Raw genomic sequence first — 26,492 nt, forward strand, 5'->3', positions numbered from 1 at the left:
AAATTTTAGGATTTAAATACCATGCTTAAGGCAAGGAAGGCCTGATACAGAAACTAATAACAGGCGAGTGAAAACTACATTGATGGTTCTTAGTAACACCTTACACAAAGTTTTACATCTTTGTCACAACCAAACCAACCAAAGGCGTATCTACTTGAAGTGGTGAAGAGCAGCACAGAGGTTCTTGGGCTGGTGGATCCATCCATCCCAGATGGCAGAGCTGTGCAGACACAGGGGTTCAGTTTTTACATTTTATGCTGATGACATGTTATTCTGTGTACCATGAACCCATGATATCCAAATATAGCAACGATCTCAGCTGCTAATTTCTAAGATAGCTGTTAGCAGAAAGGGAAGGACCAGGGCAGATCTGCCTGGTCACTCAGTAAACATTTGTCTTACTCTAACCCAGCAGTACAGAAGAAACAGCTAATTTTGATACCTATGATTCCATGTGTTTGAACATAGTTTTTGAGCATTATAAATCACTGAATATGCTATTAAGAGAAACAGGCCACACACTGAGACCACGTATCTGTTCTTTCAGTGACAGTCTGGCTGAATACACATGAATTTATCAAACCATCAAAACTGGAGACGCACACTGGTATTTCTGTACTTCTGTTTTCTTATATTCAACAAAAGGGAGTGGTATTTCCTACCTATATAGCTGATTAAATCAAGCAACAATCATGAACCACATTGATATCAAAAATGTGTTTTAAATGCAAAATAACATTCACGAGACAGTAGCTTTGAGACACCCAGCCACATGCCATTCTCAGCTTAGCAAATCAGTATTGGCTCACAGGAGAACTGTTATTAATACATTAATGTTTCTTAAACAGACCATCTTTTCCAGCTTCTTTTTTTTCCCCAGAAATAATCCTTCCTACTGTTATCAGGGAGCTATGCAAATATTTGATCAAGTGAACAGTTTTGAAATGTTCACCACACCATTCTGGATATGCATCTACAAAATCAGCTTCTTTAGGGAAGTTCCAACAAAGGCAGTTCCTACCATTCCTGTAGCTCTCCTGCTATGTAAGTGAATTGCAAAATATAATTGCAGTATGAGAATTCCTCTGGAGTTTTATCTCAGAAAACACAGAGAAAACATAGGCAAAAGTTAAAAAAAAAATCAATGAAGAAGAAAAAGGCTGTGATAGAAACTGCCAGAAATTGCTTTTAAAGTCACATACAGTTATGAGTTTGCCAAAATTACTGTTTTCTCTGCAACATGCAGAGAAGTCTACAGCTACCCACTCAAGTGCAACTTCTTAAAAGAAACAGATGGAGAAGGGACAGCTATGGCAAGCACAGTTCTTTATGAGATATGTAAGCTCTGAAGCATCTTTAAAGGCATGTATAATGCAGAGTTTCTCTGACACTTTCCTTGGACACCTTCACTTCCCTAAAGTGAACCCTCTATTTAATGGTCCACACACGCTAGAGGTTTCCCTAAATTACATCTTGGCTAATTTACTTTTTGTCAGTCAGGAAAGCAGGTTTTTACGCTTGGTTTTACACAGGACTTCATACATCGATACGTGACTTAACATGAATCATCATGTCAGCTGTTGGTAGCTCAAAGCAGCACTTCTAGGAAGACAGAAGGTGAAGCAAATGAAAAGAAGAAATCCTATATGCCTACCCTCTGGGATCTGTGGGGAGGGGAAGGCACATTGATTTTGTTTTCTCACAAATTAATTGGCTGCAAAAATGAATTCCAGCATTCCACAGGTGGCTACTGTGGCATTTACAAAGGCGTTACGTTGAATTCAGGTAACAAAGAATAAAAGCACAGCCTTTTCAGAACCGGACAAACCAGGACAAACTACCCCTAAGCCTTGCTAAGGCACAGAAGCCTTGGAAGGCCGGCGATAGAGCCCGGCATGCTGGTCAGTCTGAGGTGCTGAGGCCGCTATGCCATGTACAGTCACACTGGGACGTGAGCGAGTCCCCTGTGGAGTTTCAAGAGGAGGAATAGAGCAGATCCCACAAAGAATTCTGGGCAGGAAATGACATTAAAATAACATATTGGGCTATGTGACGGAGAACTGATTTAGCTTTTTGTTCCACCAGAATGTCACTTTCTTGTTATGGAAGAGGAAAATTCACCCTAAACCAGGCAAGTATTTCCTACGAGACAGGAAATTTCCTCACAGTATGAAACACATTGAGCACTAAGGAAGGAAAATTTGGTCTAGTACAGACACCTGTGACTCAGAACAAACCTGCAGATGAAGATCCGGCATGCATTAAAAAGAAAACTGAGGAAAAAAAGTCTTTTCCTTCTTCCCAAGGATACAAAGTATTAACTAAACGTACCTTTGTGAAATTCACATGGCAAGCACTTTTATGTAGCACTTTGAAAAATATTTGTAAAATGTTATGTACTGACACACCAGCCATCTTTCACAGCCACATTGTTCCAGGGAACAATAGCCCAAGACATTTGCTGCCCATGGAATGGGTAACGCTCCTCTGGCTGGGCGAGCTCACTTTGACTACTAAATATCTATAAATATTGCCAGCATCCATAAAACCTTCATCTAAGGTTAATGTAAAAGTAAAAGCAACAAGTTTTTATCAATCACGAGTGGGAATAATATCCAGTAGCATTAAACCAGATTTAGATCCGATGGTTAAGGCTGGTCAAAATGCATTTCCCCCTTTTTAACTTGCTGGTTAGGATTTACCTCAATGAACAAACTAGTGTAGGTGTCCCCCCACAACTTCAGTCTCTGAAGAAAATAATTCAGTGCTCAACATTGCTCATAAAATAAGCAATAAAATATCAACAATTTAGGAAATAATGTATAAGTAAATAAAGTACAAGTAAAAACACGGGTGTCTCCTGGTTATACCCACGCATATTCCTTCTTTGTTCTAACAAAATTCTGTCTGTAGACATACACATGTCACTGACATCATTTATTATTGTTAATCTGGTCAATTCTATTTTTTGTCAACACTGATGCAAATGAAAAACAGGAGTTTCTTTGAAACTTTCACCAAAATTTTTGCAGCCTAACCACAACCTTCTACTTTTCATTACTAAAGTGTTGAGCAATTTTTAGCAGATTCTACCCCAACAAAAAAATTAGTTTAATTTAATTTAATTTATTTCTAATGACACTACCAGATTTTTTTAAAGCAGCTATAGTCTGTCTGAAGGATTTCAATGGAAAAATCCAAGTAAGACTTTGTTTTAGTTTTTTTTACATTCCTAACAACAATGTCAATAAAGTCATAAGAGAAAAATTGAGCCGTTACCCATGATATTGAGAACCTTTTGTGTTGACAACACATGAATGAAAGAAAACGCAATGAATTTTCAGATTTCTTGCTGCATTTGCACATCTGGAACTTTGAAGAAAAAAAAAAAATCCTCATTTTGCTCAGGGAAAGAAAGGAAGAAAAAAGGAAAATATAAGTAATCTCAACAATACCATGTAAACAAAAGCAGCTTTCCAGAGAAGATTCTCCTTTCATCTTGCATGACTTTGTTAAAATGTCCCAGCAAGAAACTATTCACGTAACAAACCTCACAGAGCATCTAAAATACACAAACTGCCAGGAAATGAGACAGAGAGAGAGATTCTCATATTTTCTGTGCAGGTAATCATAAGTAAAGTTTTAGAATCATCTCTCATTCACCAGCCACTTCTTTATGAACACGAGTTTCTTTCCACTAATAAACTCTCAAAACATAGCTTTAGATTTACTTATATAAATCAATAATCTTTGGCTATACTTTATACTCCTGGTTATAAGATGTTTAAATTAAGAGTGTGAATTAATTCAGTGGTGTTATTCTGAATTTACTGTGTTTTAATGTGCAGCAACAGCAGCTTAAGTCTAACCAAGAACAGTTACCAGCTGCAACTTTAACTCCCAGCTTTAATTAAGGAAAGTTATTCTTTAAGTCTTCCACTAATTAAGCCACTGCTTCAGTGGAATTACATGCATGTACAACAGCAATGAAGTCTTCCCAAACTTAACTGCTCATTTCTCACACATATGCCGTACTGTTAGCATACTTGAAGGCCACATGCAGAGGCTCTCAGGAAATTCACTGTCATATTTTAGCCCTGTTTACTGCAGTTACAGACACTATTCAAGAATTTGATGTTATGGAAGTGCAAGATGCATTTACCACAAATAAGAAGTGACACACCTGGACAAAATAATATTTTTTGGTACCAGAGCACATTATCTTTTAATCATAACAACATTCACAACAATAACTAGGTAGGCAGTTAGTTCCAGGCAAGCAGTTACAAGGACAGGTAGACACATACACATAGCGTTTTCGTCACAGCTCCCAACATGCCAGGCAAAGCAGCTTGTCATTATGCCATTCTGCAACAGAAGGCTGATAAAACTGGAGTGACTTCCACACAGACATTTAGGAACCATCAACAGTGCCAGAAATAAATTCCTGAACCCTATACGAGTGTAAAGCAGTAACTTCTTGGTCCTCTGTGAGCCTATGTCTGAACCAGACTTACAAGGCAGTTTGAAAGTTCTCTTTGTCTGATGTAATCAGGTACGGATTAGCTGTGAACTGTTTTCTGGAATCTAAGATCACATTTTTGTTGTCCTTAAGCAATGCAATAGTTCACAGATCTGCCTCTCTTGTCACCAATACACATCCACGAAGGGACAGCAAATGCCACTTTTACACAGATACTATTACTGAGAATCTGTTTGGATGATGCAGTATCATAATTTTGAGTAAGATTTAAAACTAAAAAGGAGAAAAAACTCTGTGAGAGGAAAAATGTAACAATCTAACACTGGGTCATTATCATTTGTATGCATTAACACATATTCTATTTTATAAATCATTTAAGGATGTGATTACACTGTTTCCATTTTTAGAAACACTTCAGTAAATTCAATGTCCTAATCACCTTCTTTTTAAGATGACTCTATTATTAGTGTTTTGGGGTTTTTTAAGAAACATGAAGTAAACAAAACACACAGAAACCCCACCACCTTGTGTTATCATCCAGGCACAGGGTCAAGCTTTAGACAAGCATCCCTCATGAATGTCATGCTTTTTGTTCTTTGGATATTGTGATTCCATCTGATTTTTGAGACTCCATTGACTATTTGCATGACTGTTTGTTCAACATTTGTCTCTCTTCTTGGCAACTGAAATGTCAGCATCAGTTACTGTGGTGTGAACTGAGTGAGCTTCACAACAGCCAGCTCAGGGCCAGGCTATGGTGTCTCACCTTCCACTGCAGCCTTTCTATCCCCTTCTGCCTGCAAAAGTAATCTGGCCTAAAAATAACTTATTAGAATAAACAAAGAGATTAATTTTCAGACAGATCAGTTCTCTGGGTTGGTTCACCACATGGCGAAACGTTTGTGCTGACTTAAGGAGGATGTGGGAAAGTACAGTTAGAGCTACGACAACTTCTTGCAGCAGCCAGAACTTGGTCTCAAAGAGACCAGGAAATCAGAGCTTTAGAAAATTAACTGCACTGAAAGCAGAGTAGGAGGTGAGGAGGCCCAAACAGACACAAATGAGAGCTCTTCAATAACCTGATTACTGGTTGGTCTTGTATTTTCTATATACAGCACTACATCTACTGTACTGTCTCAGATGGGAGTCACAAAGATAAACCACTAGCGGTTTGTACAGCTCTTTTGCCACAAATATAACACATGGAATGAATATGGAGGAACAGCATCATGCTCCTCAATACAATATTAACAAATGGGAGAATAAGAAAAAAATGTTCCTGCCTTTTCCAGATTTTCTAGTGTGTTTACACTGACTCAGGCCTAACAGAAATATCTGCATGTGCTTAACTTCACTAATTCTGTAGGTTTCACTAAAACACATTTCACAAGATGCTTTGCAGTAATTGCCCTTTACTGCTGTAAAGATACTTCAGGGGCAAATTGCTTCTTTTGTGGCAACAGCTTTAAAGGAACTAACCTTTGTAGCAATACAAACAGCTAAGCCAGATACAATGATAAAAATGCACAGTTCTTTTAGTACAACTCTATTCACATAAAGCACTTCTGCTGGCATGGAGATGTGTTTCAGAAATCACATCACTTAACAGCTAGGCCTGTGGGAATCTGTGGTGTAATTCCCATCCTCAAGGAGAAGCACTTCTTAATCTTTTTTGCAAGATCAGGCCATCACCTTCTGCACAGTGACTGTTACATCTGCACTGTGCACAGTGCCGAGCAAATACCAATGGATGATTATCCTTAAACATTCTTCATGGTAGACTGTGGTACAAATAGAGAAAGCAGCAGTAACACACACGTGTGTACATATTTCTGCAGTGTATGAATAAACTGCTTAATAAAACTGTGCTGATAAATCTTTGGCCCTGGTGGCCACAAAGCAGGAAAGGCTTTTTAATGCCATAGAATATCTGATACATGTAGGACCACATAACAGGCTTACAGCAGATGAAGGAGGATTTCTCTGTAATCATGTTTTTGCTAGTCTGTGAAGTTTCCTTTTTTTCACTTCTTCCTTGCGCAAGGCTTATGAATCCAATTCCATCTATTCTGTTATTGGCCTGGGTGTTTCTCTTTCGCTGACAAATGTACACTCGCTTCTGTACTTAATTCTGATGCTTATCATCTGAAACCCACTGATCTGATTTAAAAAAAATCAAATTCAAGTTTAAATAAAAAATATAATCTAGTTGTGTTCAAAGGAAATTTTTTTTCCAGTTACAGTAAAAGGTAAAGAATTCTAAATATTAATACAATTGTTAAACAAGAAAATGCTGTATGAAAATTAGAGAAGACTTAGTGGGACTCCCAGCCCATTCAAAATATTTTAAAATGGGCAACACAGAGCAGGACCTTACATACCAAGTCAAACCATTTGATAGATTATGTGATCCTTTATTTTATACTGCTAGGATTGGATATTGCACTTGAATTTGTTTTAGGAATATGAATACTATATTATTAATGTAACAGCATACTAGTATGAAATATAACTGCTTCCCAGGCAAAATGCAAAATACTTTTCACAAGTGATGAACAAACTCCAGAATGAGACCTGAAATACTCATTTGCTCAAGTACTCTTCTTGTTTTCAACTTTATAATTACATAATTAGAGCTGGCAGGTTTACCATGTCATGTTAATTTATTTCAGAACACATTATGTCACTTTAAGGCAGATTAGAACACAGCATTACAGAAATGTTATTGCTAGCCTCCTATAAAGACTATACCATCATTAAAGGGTCATCCTCTTTATTTAAAAAGTTTTGCAGTCCTCCTGCCCCCAGCTACTTTAAGTTCCTGGGCTGAGTACCCTCCATCTCAGGAATTTTCGCAACATGCTGAATGTTTTGCCTGTAGAAACAGATTTTACAAGGACAGTGGCGTGAAGTGCTTTAACTGGTACCAGCCTGCTCAGCAACCTGCAGCAGGATCACAGAGGCACCATGAGTGTGAGCGCTCAGTAGTGAGTCTTGAGCAGCAATGAGCCAGAGTACCTGCGTCCTATGGGCTGGCTATTGACAAACAGGAGGTGTCAGATGGAAACAGAAAGAAGAGAATGTTAATTCAAAGCACTGGAGAGCATTAGTCATGCTGGATGGCCACAGTAAGTTCTGCCAGCATATTCAAGATACGGGTAATAAATCTTGGATTTTCTGGCTTCCCTTTCTCCTCCCACCTTTCAGGAAACACATGCCCAGTCACACTTCAAAAGAAAAGGAACAAGTGTTAGGCACCCAGATTAAGCAAATCCATGTTGGTTGCTTCAACACAACAATAAAATAAACAATCGGAGTTAAGGAAAAAGAGAAATTTTGCAAGTCTTACTCCATGAGCTTCTGCTAACAGCACCTGTGCCACTATAGGCTTCACCATCACTGAAGCGCTCATCATCAGAGTGTTTAAAGGCTGTGCAACATATAAATTGGTTTGAGAAAAAGGAATACCCTGGAAATTTATCCTGTAGAAGCAGATGGACACACCAGGCTTTGGGAATTTAAAGATGGTTAAATGGTAGTACAAAAGACTGGGAGAAAATTCAATAAAGTGAACATAAGGCTATAAGCAATTTGACGGCCATTTATCATAATTGCACAAGCAGTTGAATGTTTTTCTAACCGAGAAAATGCAGAAACGCATGCCTGAGAGAAATAATTTCACTAAGCATGATGCAGCAGAATAGAATTTCTTTTGAATAACACTTGTTCGCATTCACTTGCAATTTTGCAAGCATTAAAAAAAATAGTATTTGCAGCCTAAACTTAATATTTTCCCAAGAGTGTAACACATTTATCACCACAGATCTCATTTTAAAAAGTAATAGAGGCACTTTAGAAATATGAATGCCATTAACTTCCAGTACCATTTAGAACCACAAGTGTATTTGTGTTCTTCGCAAAAGAAAAAAACCCAACTCTGTAACCTGTGTTCCTAAATCCCTAGGACTTTTTTAAATTAATCTCTCTAAAAAAATATTTGCATGAAATAATAATAACCATTAATACGGCATACGTAAGATACTGTAAACTTAATTAACACTGCTAAAGCTAAAAAAGAACTTCAAACATTCTTGCAAATGTCTGTATATCTATCAGATGCCATGCTAATTAAAGTTTGTAAGAAGTGTTTTGTGACCTTTTAGAAAGGGATGTTTTTAAGCTATTTCCTTAATTCTGTGATGTATAAAACTGCAGTACTTTATCATTCCCTCCAGAACTTCACAGAAATTTCCTTGGGACTTAGCTAAGCGATACAACACATGCCTCCCGTCCATACATACAATAGACTTTGAGACCAAAGTGCCAAACTTATTAACATGTTGTTGTTTTATGTCATGCCATATGTGTCTGTGATTTGTGTGTGCCAAAAGCTCCCTCAAGGAAACAGTCTCCTCAACTTCCACCTGACGCGTCTTACACAAATGTTTCCAATTAGGCAGAACTCCTAGATATATGTATCTGAAATAGATGGCACTGATCCAAAAAATGTACTGCTCAAATACATTTTTATGGGAGGGTCAAATCCAGTTTTGGGACAGCTCTACATTTAAATTTCAAGGTCTCAAGTTGGGAAACGTTCTCATTTGGTGAGTTGGTTCAGTTAAGTTTTTTCTGAAAAAGAAGTAGGGGTTTAGGATTTGGGGTTGGGTCAGTTTTTGGCATCCTTATACAAATGTTATGTGTACCTCATTAAAGAAGTCCATTACACAGAACTTCATTTCAAGCACTGTCAAATGAAGACGTCAAAATACTTAAGCAGCTACAGGTTGCACAAGTGATATGGAATAGGAACTTAGCAGAGCTGCTCACCTTCTTCATCTGAAACATCCAGGACCTCAGTCATCGTCTCAGGCACATTTAGCTTGTGCTTCTCTGTTACAGTCTGCAAAGACAGAATCATCAATCCCCAGATTAAACACCAAAAAGAGATGCAAAGTTTACAGAATGGTATTTTCAACAGCAGCAGCAGTGGGATCTGCTGAGACATTTTATAAGTTCTTTCCCCTTCCCCAACTTTATTTTTCATCTTTACTCCAGAAGCTCCTGTTCTCAGTGCTGTATATGGTAACATCTACTCTGGCAGAAAAGTACAAAAACAGAGACAAGAGCTGGTCAGAGCAATAATAAAAGAAAGCAAAGAAAGCCCTCAGCAAGTTCATCTATAAATAGGGCATGTAGAATAATTCAGCTCAGTGTTTCCAAGATGATTTTTAAAAGAATTAGGTAATGTCTACAAAAGAGCTTCAGAAAGTTTGCGTGGCATATGGAAATTATTAAACCGTAAAGCATTTGGAAATGAAGTTATGAATGATGTGAAATTTTTACACTAAAAAAAGATGTGAAGGATTTACACAGACCACTTGAAGCATTTCTTCTCCCCACCTAAACTGAGTACACTGCATATTAATAATATCTTTTTGATAAATAATGCGTATTCCCTCAAATCACATTAAAAAAAAAAAGAAGTTACTTGAAGATTCTGATATTTTTTGCGCACATAAAAACTTAAAATATTGTGATACAAGGCAATTATGGACTGGGCACTGCTGGGAGGACTGTTTAGGTGTGAGAACACAGAGTAGGAGAACAATGGAAGATTTTTTTGTAATATGATTTTATCTTCTTAAAGGACTTCCAGGAGGAAACAGAAGATGTTCAGGGGTGCTGAATTAAGAACGGGGACATCCTTTTAGCATCAAGATACACACTGGAGAAGGAGACAAAGAACAGAATGAGAAACTGTAGGACACACAAGGTGTGAAAAGTTGCCCACAAGGAGACAAAATGTCAAGGGCTTAAAAAAGAGCAGCGATCAGAACAGCATTAGTCACAACAGAAAAACAAATATTTTCTGGCTCCACCCAGATCTGCAGCTGAACTGGGGAGCTGTGGAGGGGAGTCAACACATCGCCCTGGAAGGTATGTAGGAGCAGATGTGCCCCTTGTCATAGAGGAGGATGTCAGGAGGCCACGTGTCTTGTGAAACTCCCACTGAGGTAGTACCTCACTCCCTATTGTGGATGGTATCTATCTATCATATAAATTAACATCGCGTGCAGAAGTAGTGAAAGAGCATACGATCTGAGGGATAATTAATGTTAGCCAAAGCCCAAGTCCCTTTTGCAATGTGCTTTTGGGAAAGTGCCAACTGATATCAAGCAGTGAAGTCAGCAGCAGTTTTGTTTGACAAAACTTACTGTGCATTTCCCAATTCTGCTTTATACTTCTGGATTTCTGACAAACCGACAAAGATAGTATTCTTGATTGTTGTACAATATTGTACTTCATAAATAACAAACTTAACAACAGTGTAATCACTTCAGAAATTTGTTTTTAAAGTCTGCTTTGCGTTTTAAAAATATATTTAACCGTGACCTCAGTTTTCAATTCACCCTCCTGAGGTAAAAGAAAAGAACAACGCCCTTTGCTTCAAACAGCAATCTCAAGTAGGCCGCCTAAATTCAATCTCACCCCTGATTCAAGACAATAAATTATTTCTGTTGGAATGTTCTTCATAACACATGTTCTGTGCTGAGAATTAGTTTATATTCACCAAATGCCCCCACCAGTGTGTCTGACTTTTCCCCCCAGTGTTCCCATGGTTTTCCTCAGGGTGACAAAGCCAGCTGTGACAGATGGAGAGGATCCTACCGCTCAGGCGATGCTGACCCCATCTCTTCAACAACACAGCAGTGAGTTAACAAATACATCCTAAATTAAAAATAAATAATCACTAACACTGGGCCAAATAAATAAATCCAGGTGAAGCGGGTTGTATATTTTTCAAGTGAAGTGGAAAGCGCTGTATATGAGTATCAATTTACTGGCATTGGAATTGTAATTGTCATTGCAACTGTATCTACACAAAGTGTACCACAAATTCTCCATTGCCAGTTCCTATGTTCCCCATGTAAAACAACTGAAAAGTCAGGAAAAAAAAAAAGCAAAGGCAGAGCAGATGACCAAACTCTGAAGAAAGGAGGAAGAAGGGGTCTACCTAGGAGTCACAAATGCTAGTTTTTGTATGTCTGCTGTATGATCAAAATTGATTTGTGTACAAAATCCATTTGATTTGAAGAACAAAGAAGTGAAAGAATGCTACAATAGTCTTGTCCACCAGCTACAGGTACAGAGATCCATTGCATTCTGTCTTTGTATTAACTTAGATCTGCAGACCCTAGTAGTTAAGGTTCATTTATCATTACATCATTTTATTTGTAAATAGACTTTTACAGGCCCCTATATAATAACTATTTGATCTCTGACTAAGGCCCTCAGACTTTACTATTTAACTACAGAGGAGTAATGATACTTTATTTACTTCCTTATTTTCCTCTTAGCATGAGAAAATTATTATGTAATTTATTTATTGAAACAACGTTTGGAGAACAGAATCAAGATGGTGCATGTGCCTGTGTTTCAGAAGAACAAAAAATCTGTAATGTTACCTCTGAACACTGAACTCAGCAAGAATCATTACTGCTACATCAATTCCAACAGAAGTTATGAATTAATGTTTTTAAATTATTTTTAATATAAAACTAGGTTTTTCTAATTGATAGGCTCATTAAAAATCTGAAATACTCTCAAAACTTAAAATCCATATCCAGCCCCATGAATGGCCCACTTTGAAAATTGCTCAACCTATATTTCTCAAACTCCCTACCATGTAGTGCCTCTGAGAATTCAATTTTGTACTTTAGGCTTCTGCATTTAGAATTTCCATTGATAGGCTAGATTTTCATCTGGTGGCAAAGAAAAATTCAGATATATAATTCAGGTATATAAAACTATATATACGTTTAGCAATTGCTTACTCAATAGCAGTATACTGTAAAGAATGTCAAAGTTCCTCATATATTCTCATTTGTCCACAAGAAGACTATGCCTATTTCTATAAATATCCCAAAACTTTGTAGCATAGCAAACCTTTGAAAGTCTAGCTGCTTCTGATTGATTTATTTTTCATCTTTAATCCATGTGTAAAAATAAGTGCACTTTATTCTCTCTATTGCTTTATATTCATGTGGCTCCCCTAACAATAACACTAATGCAAGTAAGAGGAAAGTTTGTTCTAAGTTAGACCAAAGGCCTTGGCACTGGAGGTCTCTTCCTCATCTCTAATGCCAGTGACTTGAATATTAATAAAGCGTCAGCCTATCTAACATCCTTCATGCATCACTCAGCTACAAGCTTAGAGAATGAGGTAGCTATGGTGACAGCACCTTTTTTCAGTGCTAAATGCTGTTTTCTGGTTTGGCAACACCAACCTCACCATCTGGACAGCTTTACTGCAGGGACTGCCTGGGAGTGCCTGTTATTTATCCCACCTTTTTAGGACTTGTTCTAAACTATGTTTAAACGACGTTCCCCACCGTGAACAATGCCAGAGGTTTTCATTCTATATATCCCTAAGGTACAAGATTCAGACAAGTTCATAGCTGAAAAATCTGCTGAGTTTATCGAGGGTTCCCACCTGACATTTAAAAGCAGTATTTTGTACACAGACACCGCTGGAGATTCCAGATTTCTCCTATACGCAAGCGTTAGAGGTCAACTATGCAAGTAAGGTTCAGTATTTGATTCAGCCCTAAACCCTCAAGCATCTGGTCGTAAAGTTCATTACCCCCAAAGTTTAAAGAAACATTTATCCAAGGTAAATAACTCACAGGTGTCTTTTCGTAGTGTAATCCCTGTTATTGCAAAATTTATAATACCTACATAGGACCAAGTACAAGGCTCTACAGTGCAATACAATGTACAACAGAAAGGAAGTTACAACTTATATCAGGCATGAAAGGAAAAAGCATGCCAGGACACAGCACAGAGAACACAAAGGTGTCATTTGAGGCTAAAAAATATACTTTTGAAAAGATTTAAAGTTTCTAAAAATATTTTACCCAGGTTTTATTTTTCTAAATCTCTAAATAGATACATGTGTTTATGTATTCACATGTGTGATGTCCTATATGATTAAACAAGAACACAAAACAAGTCTCAACAAAACCATACAGTCTTAAGAGACTTCTGGAATTACGCTGGACTTCCTTGCCCAAACCTGACTCAGTCTGATTGCTGCAGTTCATTAATAAATTATGGCTCACTCTATTTGTAACCTTATGCCATGTTACTTTTATTCCATCTTCCTCAGTTAATACCAGTGGGACTTGATGTTAGCATGCAACAAAATAAAGTTTATTTTCCCTTTTCCTTAAAAAAGACTCTGGATTTCTTCCCTTCCCTTTTTCTGACTGTCTCCCTGGCTGAGCAGTAGCATCTTATAAGTGCTGTGTAGATTTTTACATCTCTGAGCTCCTAAATGACACCTATATCTTGTAAGTTTTCTAGTCTGGTAATCTTCCCTGAAATCAAAATACAGACTACCAAGAGAGTTGAGGGCTGAGCACATAAGGAGACATCCTTTAGTATTTTGGAAAAACAGGATACATCTGAACTAAAAGGGAGCAAAAAGATGATGGATGTGATTCAGAGCCATCTAGCGAGCATCACTAAGCTTGGCACCAGTCCAGGGCTGGTACAGTCCAAATGCTAAGCAGCTTCTTGTGCTGTGCTGCAATGGTTGAGCCTCAGCAGGTGTCAAGAGTGTGGAAATATAAGGAGAGGTGAAAAGGAAAATGGAGAAACAGGACAGGATCTAAACAACAATGCACAAACTTCTGGAAAGTTTGGGTTTGAAGCTCAGACCCATATCTACAAAAAAAGTTTTACTCTTGCCTTTGAATAGTTGTTTTCCATCTGTATGTACATAGATTTTGTTACCTAGCTCAATGAAGCCTGATGTGTTACACACACTTTTACGTGCTTACAAGATATACTGATAGCATTATAGCACTTCTGTCAAAATCCAACAGAAAGGGGGGGGGGCTAAAACCAGAAAATTAAAAAAGGAAAGATACACGGAGAGTCTGAGGGCGGAAGAGAAAGACAATATTCTAAATAAAGAAGAGAGACATTTTAATGCATCTGCAACTCACAGTTGTGGTAGTAGTAATCTCCTCCGTTACAACCTTCAGCGTATCGACCACTGAGATGTATCCCAGGCGCCTCGCGATAGCTAAGGCAGTGTTCCCATTCTGAGCAGGAAAGAGAGAAGGGGAGAGAGAGCGCAGTGAGAGGGAGGATTGTGGTGTGAACCAATGAAATCGCTCTCAACGCTGCATGAGCCAGCATTTCCATCCAAAACAAGGCACAGCCTAGGAAAATCACTGGGTTTTTTTACCGTTACATCTGACTCTGTCTTTGTAACTTCTTTAAGACTATAGCCCCGATTGCCATGGTAACACAACACACTTACATCTGCCTGCTATTCCAACTAGAAAAGTGCTGTATGGTTTAACCCTTCAGTGGTCAAATTTCACTATACAAAATGTGTATTGTCTGCAGATGTTAATGTTTTGTTTTGCACAAGCTGTTCCACATCAAAAATACTCTTCTAAAAATGTACTTTAAAATGTTACAGTTTCAATTTCAGTTGAAACTGTTAATTCTTTATCAGGTATAATTCCCTTTTTGGGGAACACAAGATTACAGCTGTATTGTCCACATACACTTCTATTCCTCCTTACAACAAAAATATATGCACAATAGAAGTACACAAAAGAAAATGATGCAACAAACACAAAAACAATCCATATAAGGCTTGGGGTGCAGACCTATTTTGCATTATATAAATTTATTTGCAGTTTAAATGCCCGTGCTATATACATGTACCATTCATCAAAAGGACACTAAATGGTAATTGAGTTAGTGTTTAGGCCTGTTTATCTCCACTTCATTACCTGGAACATCAAAATAGCTTGGGAGAGTAGTACTAATAATTTAATTTTATGAACTTAGACTGTCACTTTTCATCATAAACGAACGGTATTTAAGATTGCCATCTGTCTCAGTGCATTTGAAATTCTACTCAAAATGCCTCAAAATAGGGCCCATGCGCATTTATCTCAGGGAGAACACCCATTGCAACATAATGCCATCCACAGTAGGTGGCCCAATTTATAAACTTTTTCATGTACAGAAGAAAATTATTTTAAGTATCAGAAATGAGCCAAATTACCCACAACTCACTTGAGGGTGTATCTTCCCTGCAGAACTGACCCTGGTGACTGGCTGCCAGTTCCCCCTAAGTGGCCACAGAGGCTGCTGTCACTCCGTCCCTTGGTTCTACATGATGTGGCAGTCACAGTCCCTGTGTCACCAGCTTGGGGAGCAGAGGAAGGGACATATTGCATGGTTCTTTGCAAAGAGCTCTACACAGAACTGGTGTATGTTGTTTTGCACTGAACCAAAGAACACCATGCTGGCCTACTGGGGGAATTATGTAAAGGCACTCCATGCTTTGCACTGGAATGATTTCTCTCATGACACCACTGCAGTGTGTGCAGGATAGCAGCCTGAGGGCTTCTTGCTACTTCACTATCGGCTTTAGTTATCTATAATTTAAGTTCTCCTGCATTAGTCCAGCTCAGCAACCCTGAAGCAACACAGGGTTTGTGGATTAGCACCACAAAATTAATAGATTAGTATCTTCACAGCACAAATAGTTTGACTGTTACTGTCACTTGCACATTAACTGTCCATAACCCACTCCCATAGTCCCCCTGTCAGATATCTCAGGTTGAAATTCTCTCTTATCTCAAGCTAGAGGTTGCTATGAGTGGACAAGAACAGCACCAATACCCAAGAAAGTAGGCAAACTGGGCAGTAAAGACACATCCTTGATACCCTGCTTGCATTTGGGTTAGATTTGGGTATGACAGCCCCAACGTGAGGACTAAAAGCAAGTAAAGAGACCGTGGATTGAATATGCCCAGTAGAACCTGAAGTCCCAAAAGCTGACTATAATGGTCTCTTGCTTGATGATCTGGTGCATAAACTGGTCTCTTGGATAACTTCACAGAAGATTACTCAACGTGATCGTTCCAGGACCAAACAGGGCCCCAGTGCTGATTTAAGCACGCAAAATGTATGTACACAGAAACCTGATCCACTCTGGGGAATGACACGTGAGTTTTGGACATTCTGGCTGCATTTTAAAGATTACCCAATTAGAGGTGACTAATAACAACATCAACATGAAATAAGACAGTTGCATTCCTGGCTGACTGCAGAGAAGGAACTGTGCCAGAGGTTATTGATGGTCTTGGAGGAGGCATTAACATCAGTGAACTCAGTAAGAACCTGAAACTGTTCCAGTGGATAAAGTGACAGAAATTTGGGTCAAAATCTTAAAAGGAGCCCAGGTTCTGGTTTCCCGTAATTTTTATGGAAAAATCCTTATCAGGATATCAGTTCACAGCCAGAAGTGTTGAGGCAGAAGGCAAGAGAACAAGCAGAGCACAGCCAGCTGTGGCCAGCCTGACCCTGCAGCTCAGAAATCAGTTTCCCCGTCTCATGTTTAGCTTAATGCACAGTGAGTCAGATCTGATCTGAACTACCTTAAGACGACAAGGAAATCAGAAGTCACACTCACACATCTGACAACCAGCTGTATGTGGAACACTTTCACCAAAACAAGGGCTTGCTCTCAAGCCTGAAGAAAGCAACAGAAAGAACTGGCCAGGGAAACAAGTTCCCCCTGGCACTTTAAAGACTTACAGTGGTGATGGCGTTGGGCTTGGCTCCATGTTGGAGAAGAACGTTAATGATGTGAGTGTGGCCTTGCTGAGCAGCTTGGTGGAGAGGTGTGTACCCATTCTGTTGCCCACGGTGGTTACCATAAAAGCAAACAAAGAAAGAAAAACAACCACCAGTTATGAGGTTAGATACTTTGCTTTGCTTTCTTCTGTTTCTTTTTGAGATATTTTAAAAAGAAATTATGCCATCAAGTGACCCAAAGAGATAACAGATCTTCAGTAATAATACTTCTCCAGATTGATGGGAAGATAAAAGATGATAATATTTTTATACACAAATCATGTTACATCTCAAAATACTAGCAATCTCTGGAAAGACGGATAATTCCTCATTTCCTAAGTCAGAGAGGGGAACAAGGAGGAACAGCTAAAGTGGCACAGTAGGGACAAAGAATCACAGCTGAGGCAGATAACACTTTTCTTCCTCTCACATCTCAGTTTTCTGTAGAAGATTTGCCTTTAAAATATTTGACCCAATTATAAAAATATATCATTTTTAACAGCGGTGATTCGAGACTATTTGCTTTTAAAAAGACTAAAAACATATACCTATTACAAGTGTCAATCAATTTTAGCTTTTTAGCCTTCAAAATGCCTGAGCAAGATGTAATTAAACTTAGAAACATGTACAGAATGTCTGTATTAACAAACACAACTCCATATACTTATCTGCTCCAGTGATTCATTCTAACATTACACAATACAGAAACATAGCCAAAGTGTACTTCAGCTAGTTGATCTGAGATGGTATTGTGTAAGTCCAGTCAAGCAATTCATTTACAAAATTATTTGCAATTGGCTTTGAAAGCAAGCAGAGAATATACTGGAAGAAAACACCAAGTTGATTCACTGTACACTTATGCAAAGCCCGGGGCCAGGCTCTGAAAGACACACTCCTAGAGTTCTCTCTTTTGCAAACAAATAGAACCAAGTAACGCTTTGTAGTACTAATTAAATAGTGATGGTTCAGCACTTTACAATTCTTACATTTACAGTTTGCATGCATGGCCTGCTAAAAAATCAAAGGAGGATTTTACTGTGATTTTAGTGCAAATAAATTTGCTATCTTTACTTAAACATCAGTGCAGTTCTTCAAAAGCAGAAATCAGCCCTATTATTTTTCACTGGAAATGGCACAAAGCATCATGCAGGCTTTCTCCAGCTAAAGACCAAGAAGCAATACAGGTTACTGATTCTTTAACACACCTATCCTCAATCCATCCAGGATGGATTTACTCTTTAAACAGAGTCCACAGTACCAGCTGACAGACTGCCAGTACTTTTAACAGTCCCTAGGCAGGAAATTTTGGAGAAGCACTGCCCCGTACTCTCATACAAACTTGCTGACTTTAATGAAATTATTCTAAGTAAGTGAAATACCTGGGGAAATGGCATCAGAACCTGGTCCAGAGGCCTCTTAGACATAGAGTGAGATTTAATACTAGAGATGCAAGCATGTCTTTAGTTAGCCTCCAAATACCTCAGCTGAATGACTTGGCAGCTACCAATTGGATCCTGCTAGTGTCTGCTTTATTAATTCTTATCAGCTGTTTTTCTAGTAGTGTTGCCAGTTCTTTTGGAATCCTTGGGCTTTGCTTATTGATTTCGGGTGATCTCACAAGGGATGGGCCAGCATCTTATATTTATTTACTTGGCTAACTGTTTTTTACCACGTTAAGCTGTGACCACTGTGATGAAATAGCCCTACTTTGAGAAAATAATCTATCCCATAGGTCACAGCTGGGGACAACAGAGCTGACCAGAATGACCAGCAGACCACAAGCCTGTTATTTTGACTAGATCTTACAAATACTAAGTATGTCACTAGAAATATCAATGGACTTCTTCACATTGACCCCAAGACATCCAATGTGAAGCTAGCAGCTAGCTATTGCCTGATGCCAGCTTTAACCGAGCTGAAGTCCTGCAGCTCCTGAGTTAGCCTCTCTTTCTGCTAAGGGTGATGTGATGGTATCTGGGATGCAACACACTGTTGCAGCCACCAGAACCTCTCTGTGTATACTCAGGAGATACACAATTCTTGCTACAAGTTGTATAACATTCAGCTGCTGTGCACACCAGTTTACACTAGAAGAAATTGCTGAAATCAGTGGATTTCATTCAGGTTTTGGCTATAGGCAGTCAGGTCCATTTCAGCAGAACCAGTCAGTAACACTGTACCCCGATCCCCCTCAAAAAAATCCCCAAACCTCTCTTCAATAAACTGCATTCCCCCACCACAGCTGCTTCCTCTCCCGAAGTCATTCCACCCACGCTTCGATCAGCAGCAAATTCTTCCCACTCTTCTCCCAGCAGACTGGAGAGAACCTGGCATCCCCCTCAAAGTGTCTGCGTCTGCATTTTTAGTTACCAGTTTGGCAGCACACTGGTATGACACTGGTGTAAACCATGTGCAAATGAGACGAGAAATAAGCTCGCATTTGTTAGTTTGCAAGTAAAAAGAAAAAATAAAATGAAATAGATTCTCTGTCTCCTTCTTTCATACACTCATAGAGCTACTTGACTTTTCTTTTGTGAACACTACACAATGAGATATTATAGAGAGGAGGTATTCTACTACAGCCACGAATCACCATATGTTGACACTTATCATGCAATAAATATAGTTTCCTAGTGAAAAGGCACCTATCGTATGTGTTTGTAGTGCTTGGTTAACAGGCTCATAATAAAAAGCAAAAGCAAGCAATGAAAAATTCTTTACCTTTGTTTTAGCATTGACATTTGCTCCCTGCTTGAGAAGAAAATTCACCATTTTGATGTTTCCATAGTGACACGCAACAATTAAAGGTGTATAACCAAGCTACAATAAAAGAACAAATAAGTGAAACCACAAACTCAGTGGAAGGTTCCTTTACAACAGTAGCATCTTTTGGCACACTGGAGACAGTAGCCACTCCACAATTTACCTTTGTCTGAGCATCTTGGTTTGCACCATGTTTGGTCAGTATTTCAGCTACATTCACTTTATCCTCTTGAGCTGCAAGGTGTAAGGATGTCAGTCCAGTCTGGAGGCAGAATATACAAAATAAAAAAATAAAGATAAAAAAGAAAACTACTTTACATGGGGAAAGAAATCTAGACTTTATCGCTTTCTCATCTTTAAAACATAAAGTGATCCTAACTATAGCTTCTAAGTATGGGTGGCTTTTTTAAACAAAGTTGAGTTGATGTTTCCCCTGTTCTTGCTGACAAACAGCTCCAAAGCAATTACATCACCATAATCACGGAATAAAACTTTCAAGCATCAATGATCATGCTCAGATTTTATACAGTAATGTCACTGGGGAAGCTGAGAAGGCCATTAATAAATTAGGGAAGCATATTCACTGTATTTCCCTCTCCTCAGACAACAAAGGGAACTTTGACAACTGCAGGCAGAAGTCAAAATGAAGAAAACAACTCCAGAAATAGATTTCGTTTGAAGATGCCAAGGAAATTGATGAAGCCTTTAACTAAAAGTTCACTGTAATCACACACACAGCACTTGCCTGTGAGCAAGGGAATAAATTTTGTAAGAGAAATGAAAATCACTTTGTTTCTCATTTGCTAGATGGCATATTACACCAATGTCAGACAATGAGAGACCTGAGCCTTCTATTTTGACTTTAAGTAAAAAAGACTTACGTATATGCCTGGATACATCTGGTGACCTATGGAGAACTACAATACTGTTGGGGTTTTTTTGAGGAACCGTCTTGTATTCTATGAGAAATCTGTCATGTACAATCATAAAAAAATATAAAATCTTGGAAAGCTCCTCCACAGGATCTTTGTCATTCACTGCTCTGTTAATAATATTGTTTTGTTATTTGCCAGACACCACCAATTTCTTCCATTTGCAAAGAAGGCTGAAGGGTAAGTATATGAGAAAAAGCACCTCTGCTGGCAAATGTACTGAACTATTTTAGACTGCAGCTCTCAGGTTTCTGATACATATTGCTAAATCTACCCCTGGACCCACAAACTCCAGAATTTTACACTCCTCTTCCTTACCACCCAATGTCAAACTTCAGGAGCACATGTGAAACACCCAAGAGATGGCAAGGTTGCAGCATGAGAAAAGCACCACAGTCCTGCCTTGTTGAATGCTCAGGAACAATTTTCTCTTGGTCTGCTTTTCCTCCTGTAACCTCTCTGCCCAAGCCAGATGTTATATCATTTTCCTCCAGTCATGGCAAACAGCTGCAGCTTCTCCTGTGTTTTACTCAGTACAGCTATTCATTACATGATATAAGTTAACTGGTTAATCCATCTGTCAGTCCTAGATATCCACTTCTCACTTTTACTGTTCTCTCATCTGTTATCACTTCTGCAGACTCACAAATATGTACATAAGGAGGTAAAGCAGAGAATTTCTGACAATGTGACATCATTCCTACACTGCACTTTGCATCTTACTGGATACTGCTACCCATAGTATTTTGTCTCCGGTTGTGAGTTACCTTTGTTGCCACGTGGATATTGGCTCCTTTCTCCAAAAGCAAGGTCACCATGTCAGTGTGACCTTCTTGGGAGGCCAGATGAAGTGGGGTGACTCCCTGCTTGGTCAAAATGTTTGTCTCAGCCCCATAGTTCAACAGAGTGGTAGCTATCTGCATTTGATTCTTCTTGGCAGCAATATGCAGAGGGGTGTATCCATTCTAACATCAGTCAGGAGACAAAATGAGAATAAAGTTAACAAAACAGCCATGTAAGCCTAGCAAGTCAGACACCCTAAAACAGTATTATTTCATGTTACCCCTTATCACTAGAGATGAGAGTTCATTAAATTTTCAAGGGCAGACATGTCCCACATGGCCCTGCTGTCCCATTGTTTTGTCCGTCTGTAGTTTTTGCCATCCAAACTAGAACCAAGCCTGCCCATGCCATGGTGGGTAAGACTGTTCATCTGATACCCTCAAATTATCTTGAGTTTGACACCTATCTTTTGAATAACATATGTTGTAAATATTCACTTCTGACTGATGAGTGACATTCTCTGTGATGAGTGACGGGTGCCCACTCTTCATTGCATGGTGCTTTTTTGGAGTGTGTGGGTAGAGGTGTGTTTGCCTATGGAATTTTGATATGCGTGTCATTCACGGCACTGGCTGGGAACAGTAAAAGGGAGGAATGTTTTTTTGATCAAATTAATCATTTAAGCAAAGCAGAAAGGCATTGATGGTACTTTTTGGCAACAAGGCTACTTCCCATGTTTAATAGCTTTACAATGCACCAAAGGGAAAAATTCTGGGTTACAGCAGACAGTCTGTCTGGGAGTGTTCTGTTGGTCTGTTTTTAAACAGAGCTCTACCAAACTCTTCTACCGCAACTGTAGCTGTTGCTGCTCTCCACGCACCACAATGGAAACAACAGCTCTGAAATAATCATTTAACAGACGGGCTGCGTTTTTTGGCAGCATGCACAACAGCAGTCTCACATGGGGCAGAACGTTCTGAAATCAGCACCAATTCACTCATTATTTTCTCCTCTTTGGTCACCTCTGCCTAACATGGTGATATTATGATACTGTTCCCAATCCCAGAATGAACTCTCCGTATGCATGGTCAGATTATGCGCAGTTTCTAATATTACACGATACTAAAGTGAGTTCCAGCTACAACTAAAGCTCAGAAGCATAAAAATGGGCTTAGAGAATTGCATGCACATATACCTACACATTCATATTTCTTCTTTTCCAATGAAGGTGTGCAAGAGCCATATGCCAATTTAGGCAGGGGCTCATCCAGCCAGGCTGTATGAACCTCCCATGGCTCAGCAACTTGCTCACAGAATCACAGAGTGTCAGGGATCGGAAGGGACCTCGAAAGATCATCCAGTGCAATCCCCCCATGGAGCAGGAACACCCAGATGAGGTTACACAGGAAGGTGTCCAGGCGGGTTTGAATGTCCCCAGAGAAGGAGACTCCACAACCCCCCTGGGCAGCCTGGGCCAGGCTCTGCCACCCTCACTGAGAAGTTTCTTCTCATATTTAAGTGGATCCTCCTGTGTCACAGTTTGAACCCATTGCCATTATCATTGGTTGTCACTGAGAAGAGCCTGGCTCCATCCTTGTGACACTCACCCTTTATGTATTTATAAACATTAATAAGGTCACCCCTCAGTCTCCTCCAAACTGGAGCCCCAGCTCCCTCAGCCTGTCCTCATGAGGAAGATGCTCCAGTCCCTTCATCATCTCCGTTGCTCTGCGCTCAGTGACCTTCTGACCACCCCCTCGGCTCTCACAACCCCCCGTTCAGCCCGTCCCTGGCCGCCCATACCCCGGGGATTATTTTATTTCTTTACACCCAGGGGACACTCCCGCACTGCACCGCTCCCCAGCGCCGGCGGCCGGCCGGGGCCGAGGGGCAGGGCGGGGCGGAGCCGAGGGGCGGGGCCAGAGGCGAGGGGCGGGGCCGGAGCTCACCTTGGCGGTCGCGTGGGGCGAGGCGCCCTTCTCCAGCAGCAGCAGCGCCACCTTCTGGTTGTCGTAGTGTGCGGCCACGTGCAGGGGGGTGAGGCCGTTCTGTGGGGGGTTAGGGCGTTAGGCTGCGCTCGCCGCGTTACGGAGCCGTTAGTGGGGGCGCCCGGGGGAGAAGCAGCGGAGGGGGAACGCGGGCGGCTCTCGGGCACCGGCTGCCTGAGGCCACGGACCTGGTTTCCATCTCCCCAGCGCCCAGGATGCGCAATTCCCGCAGCACGGGGTAGGCGCCGCATATTTGACAATTGAGATTTTTCCAGTATAGAGAGCTCAGTGCAACCTCAGGAACATTTCTGTCTCCAGAGCGGCACACCCTCCCACCAGGGACCCGTAACAACACTTCAGCCGCATTGTCTCCACCAGTCTTTGGGGACTGACGCCTCAACAAGCCAACACAACCGCACGAAAGCAGCTACAGCCACCTTTCCCGTGCACGTTGCGCACAGTTCCTTCCCAAACAAGAACCCAAAATGCTGCTGGATTTTCACAGAATCACAGAATGTCTGGGATTGGAAGGGACCTCAAAAGCTCATCCAGTCCAATCCCCCCATGGAGCAGGAACACCCAGATGAGGTTACACAGGAAGGTGTCCAGGTGGGTTTGAATGTCTCCACAGAAGGAGACTCCACAACCTCCCTGGGCAGCCTGTTCCAGTGTCTGTCACCCTCACTGAGAAGAAGTTTCTTCTCATATTTAAGTGGAACTTCCTGTGTTCCAGTTTGTACCCATTACCCCTTGTCCTATCACTGGTTGTCACCAAGAAGAGCCTGGCTCCATCCTCATGACACTCACTTTTCTTTCTCATCATTACCTTGCCAGCTGAATCGGGAGAGGCACGGCGCTGCAGCAGGAGTTTCGCCACTTCCAGGCTCCCATATTTGGCCGCCACATGCAGAGGTGTGAATCCCTTCTGAAAAGTTCCAGGATACAAAAAGCAGGAGTTTGTGTTAAAGGTCATGCTGACATCTCTCTTTTAATAACTATGTATTAACAAACACTTATTCTTCAACCTGTATTCTCGTTGGCAGAATCAACAGCCATACCTAGAAACAGCAGCATCTCTTGAAAGCGTCTAGAAACATGAAAAACAAGAAAACACTTTCCCTTCTATTCTTTCCTACGTACATGCTGTCAGGCTGGCAGACAGTTTATCAGATGCTCTACCAGCATCACACACTGTGTGTGGGGGCAGTGAAGGCACTTGTTAAAATTTCTACTCCAAACAAGCTGCATTTTTAGTTTCATGCTGACAGCTGTGGAAATATTTCCTGTATCAATTGTTGCCAGTAACAATGAAACACCAACCAAATCCAGTGAGAAAAGCTCCAAACTTTGTATGCTTTCTCTAGAGAGTTTGTTGAAGGATGATTTATATTTAAACTCATGTATCCATACAGGCACTAAGTTCTGCTGCAGCCTCTGAGCTTCAGCTGAAAAAAGTCATGCCTGACTGGCAGTGCTTGTGGAAATGCATTGTGACAAGACTAAAAATATTGCCTTTAAAAAAAGAGCCCTTTTTGTTTTAATAATGCTTGTCAGTAAAGCATAGGGGTAGGGTCTGCATCAAACGAACACGCTCTTTGCCTATTATGTTAATTTTTAAAATCATGTTGATATGGAACACCCATAGATGCAGGACAGCAGGTGGCAGACTGCACCGCTGCCCAGACGGTAATTCGAGGGAGCTACAATGACCTATTTGCCTGACACAAAAGTTATATGTAATGTTTATTATCATTATCATCTTCTTCCAATAATCCCACCTCAAAAAGAGTTTACGTCAGTGAATCTCAAACATTTCCAGTTCATGAATCACAGGTTTTTAGAGAGATTATCTCGTGGACTACAGCTTCTCCTAGTCATAATTATATAATGTTCCTGCAGTACTAAAGCCATTGCCATAAAGTGATATGGAAAATTAGGAAAGTATTTAGTGTATTTTTAGCCATTTTAATGTGATTTAACAGCTGGATAAAAGGAGAACATCAAGCATTTCAAGTAATCTGTGGATCATAATTTGAAAATTGCTGGTTTAGTCTTTTAAACCCCAGAAGACACCCCATTATACAAAAAATATGTTTTAAGCTTCAACTGTAAAATCAGGGGCACTTTTTCAGATCTAAAACAACAGCAAGAATCCCTTAATCACATGCAAAAAATTTGCAAAATATACCTTGGCACATAATTCTGTTTGCAGCTAGCTGTTTTCTTATGTGATCATCGCTGTCAGGATTCTATTGGTAAACATTTTTGGCTAACAAAATAATGATTCTGCAGACTATTTCTTCTATAAACCCAGACAAAATGGCCTATTGTGTGGTATGACACCTCACAAATAGAACCACTGAAAATAGATTCAGCATTAAATGAGGCTTGACAGATGCTGAATTGTATGTTTTAGGAACATTCCTTTCAGCTAGTACAGACCAGAATTATTTAACTATTTAAATAAACAAGGTACTAAAAAATAAATAGGCCTGTTCATTTAAAAAATCCCCCACTTTTCTACTTTGAAAATATTTGCCGAAAAAGACCTACTCATAACACAATGGCGAAGCAAGAGGCAAGGACCTAATGTATATTTTAAACCTGTTGAGGCCACGTATTTATCATGATCTGCATGTGGCTCCAGCAGGAATCAAACTCCCAAGTTTAGATGACAAGAAAATCTGTCAAAATTTGATTAACTTCTGATACATTACTTCAGTCTATCAGGTTGCTGTTGATTAAGATTTAATAAGAACAAATCAAAAGACCAAAACTAGCTCAGTTTCCTAGTGTGAAAGTACGTTCTCCATTGAATGGCCACGGGCCACCACGCACCGCCTGAGCTACCAGAATACAAGACAC

General features: G+C 39.9%; 1 protein-coding gene across 50 annotated transcripts in view; it reads right to left on the reverse strand.

Annotated features, from left to right (window-relative positions):
- ANK2 (ankyrin 2) overlaps positions 1–26,492 on the reverse strand; it is a 365,851-nt gene that overhangs the window by 68,778 nt on the left and 270,581 nt on the right. For 25 of the 50 annotated variants that reach the window (XM_065062198.1, XM_065062208.1, XM_065062200.1 and 22 more), the window contains 9 exons: positions 24,454–24,552; positions 23,589–23,687; positions 21,624–21,821; positions 20,088–20,186; positions 19,883–19,981; positions 17,123–17,221; positions 14,500–14,598; positions 9,314–9,386; positions 7,833–7,913 (listed from right to left, as the gene is read on the reverse strand). In XM_065062198.1, coding sequence (XP_064918270.1) covers positions 7,833–7,913; positions 9,314–9,386; positions 14,500–14,598; positions 17,123–17,221; positions 19,883–19,981; positions 20,088–20,186; positions 21,624–21,821; positions 23,589–23,687; positions 24,454–24,552 — 946 coding nt within the window. The remainder of the gene's footprint in view (positions 1–7,832; positions 7,914–9,313; positions 9,387–14,499; positions 14,599–17,122; positions 17,222–19,882; positions 19,982–20,087; positions 20,187–21,623; positions 21,822–23,588; positions 23,688–24,453; positions 24,553–26,492) is intronic. The other 25 variants (XM_065062209.1, XM_065062220.1, XM_065062236.1 and 22 more) reach the window with 3 other exon arrangements.

Source organism: Columba livia, chromosome 4 (assembly GCF_036013475.1).
Source record: "Columba livia isolate bColLiv1 breed racing homer chromosome 4, bColLiv1.pat.W.v2, whole genome shotgun sequence".
NCBI classification, from domain to species: Eukaryota; Metazoa; Chordata; class Aves; order Columbiformes; family Columbidae; genus Columba; species Columba livia.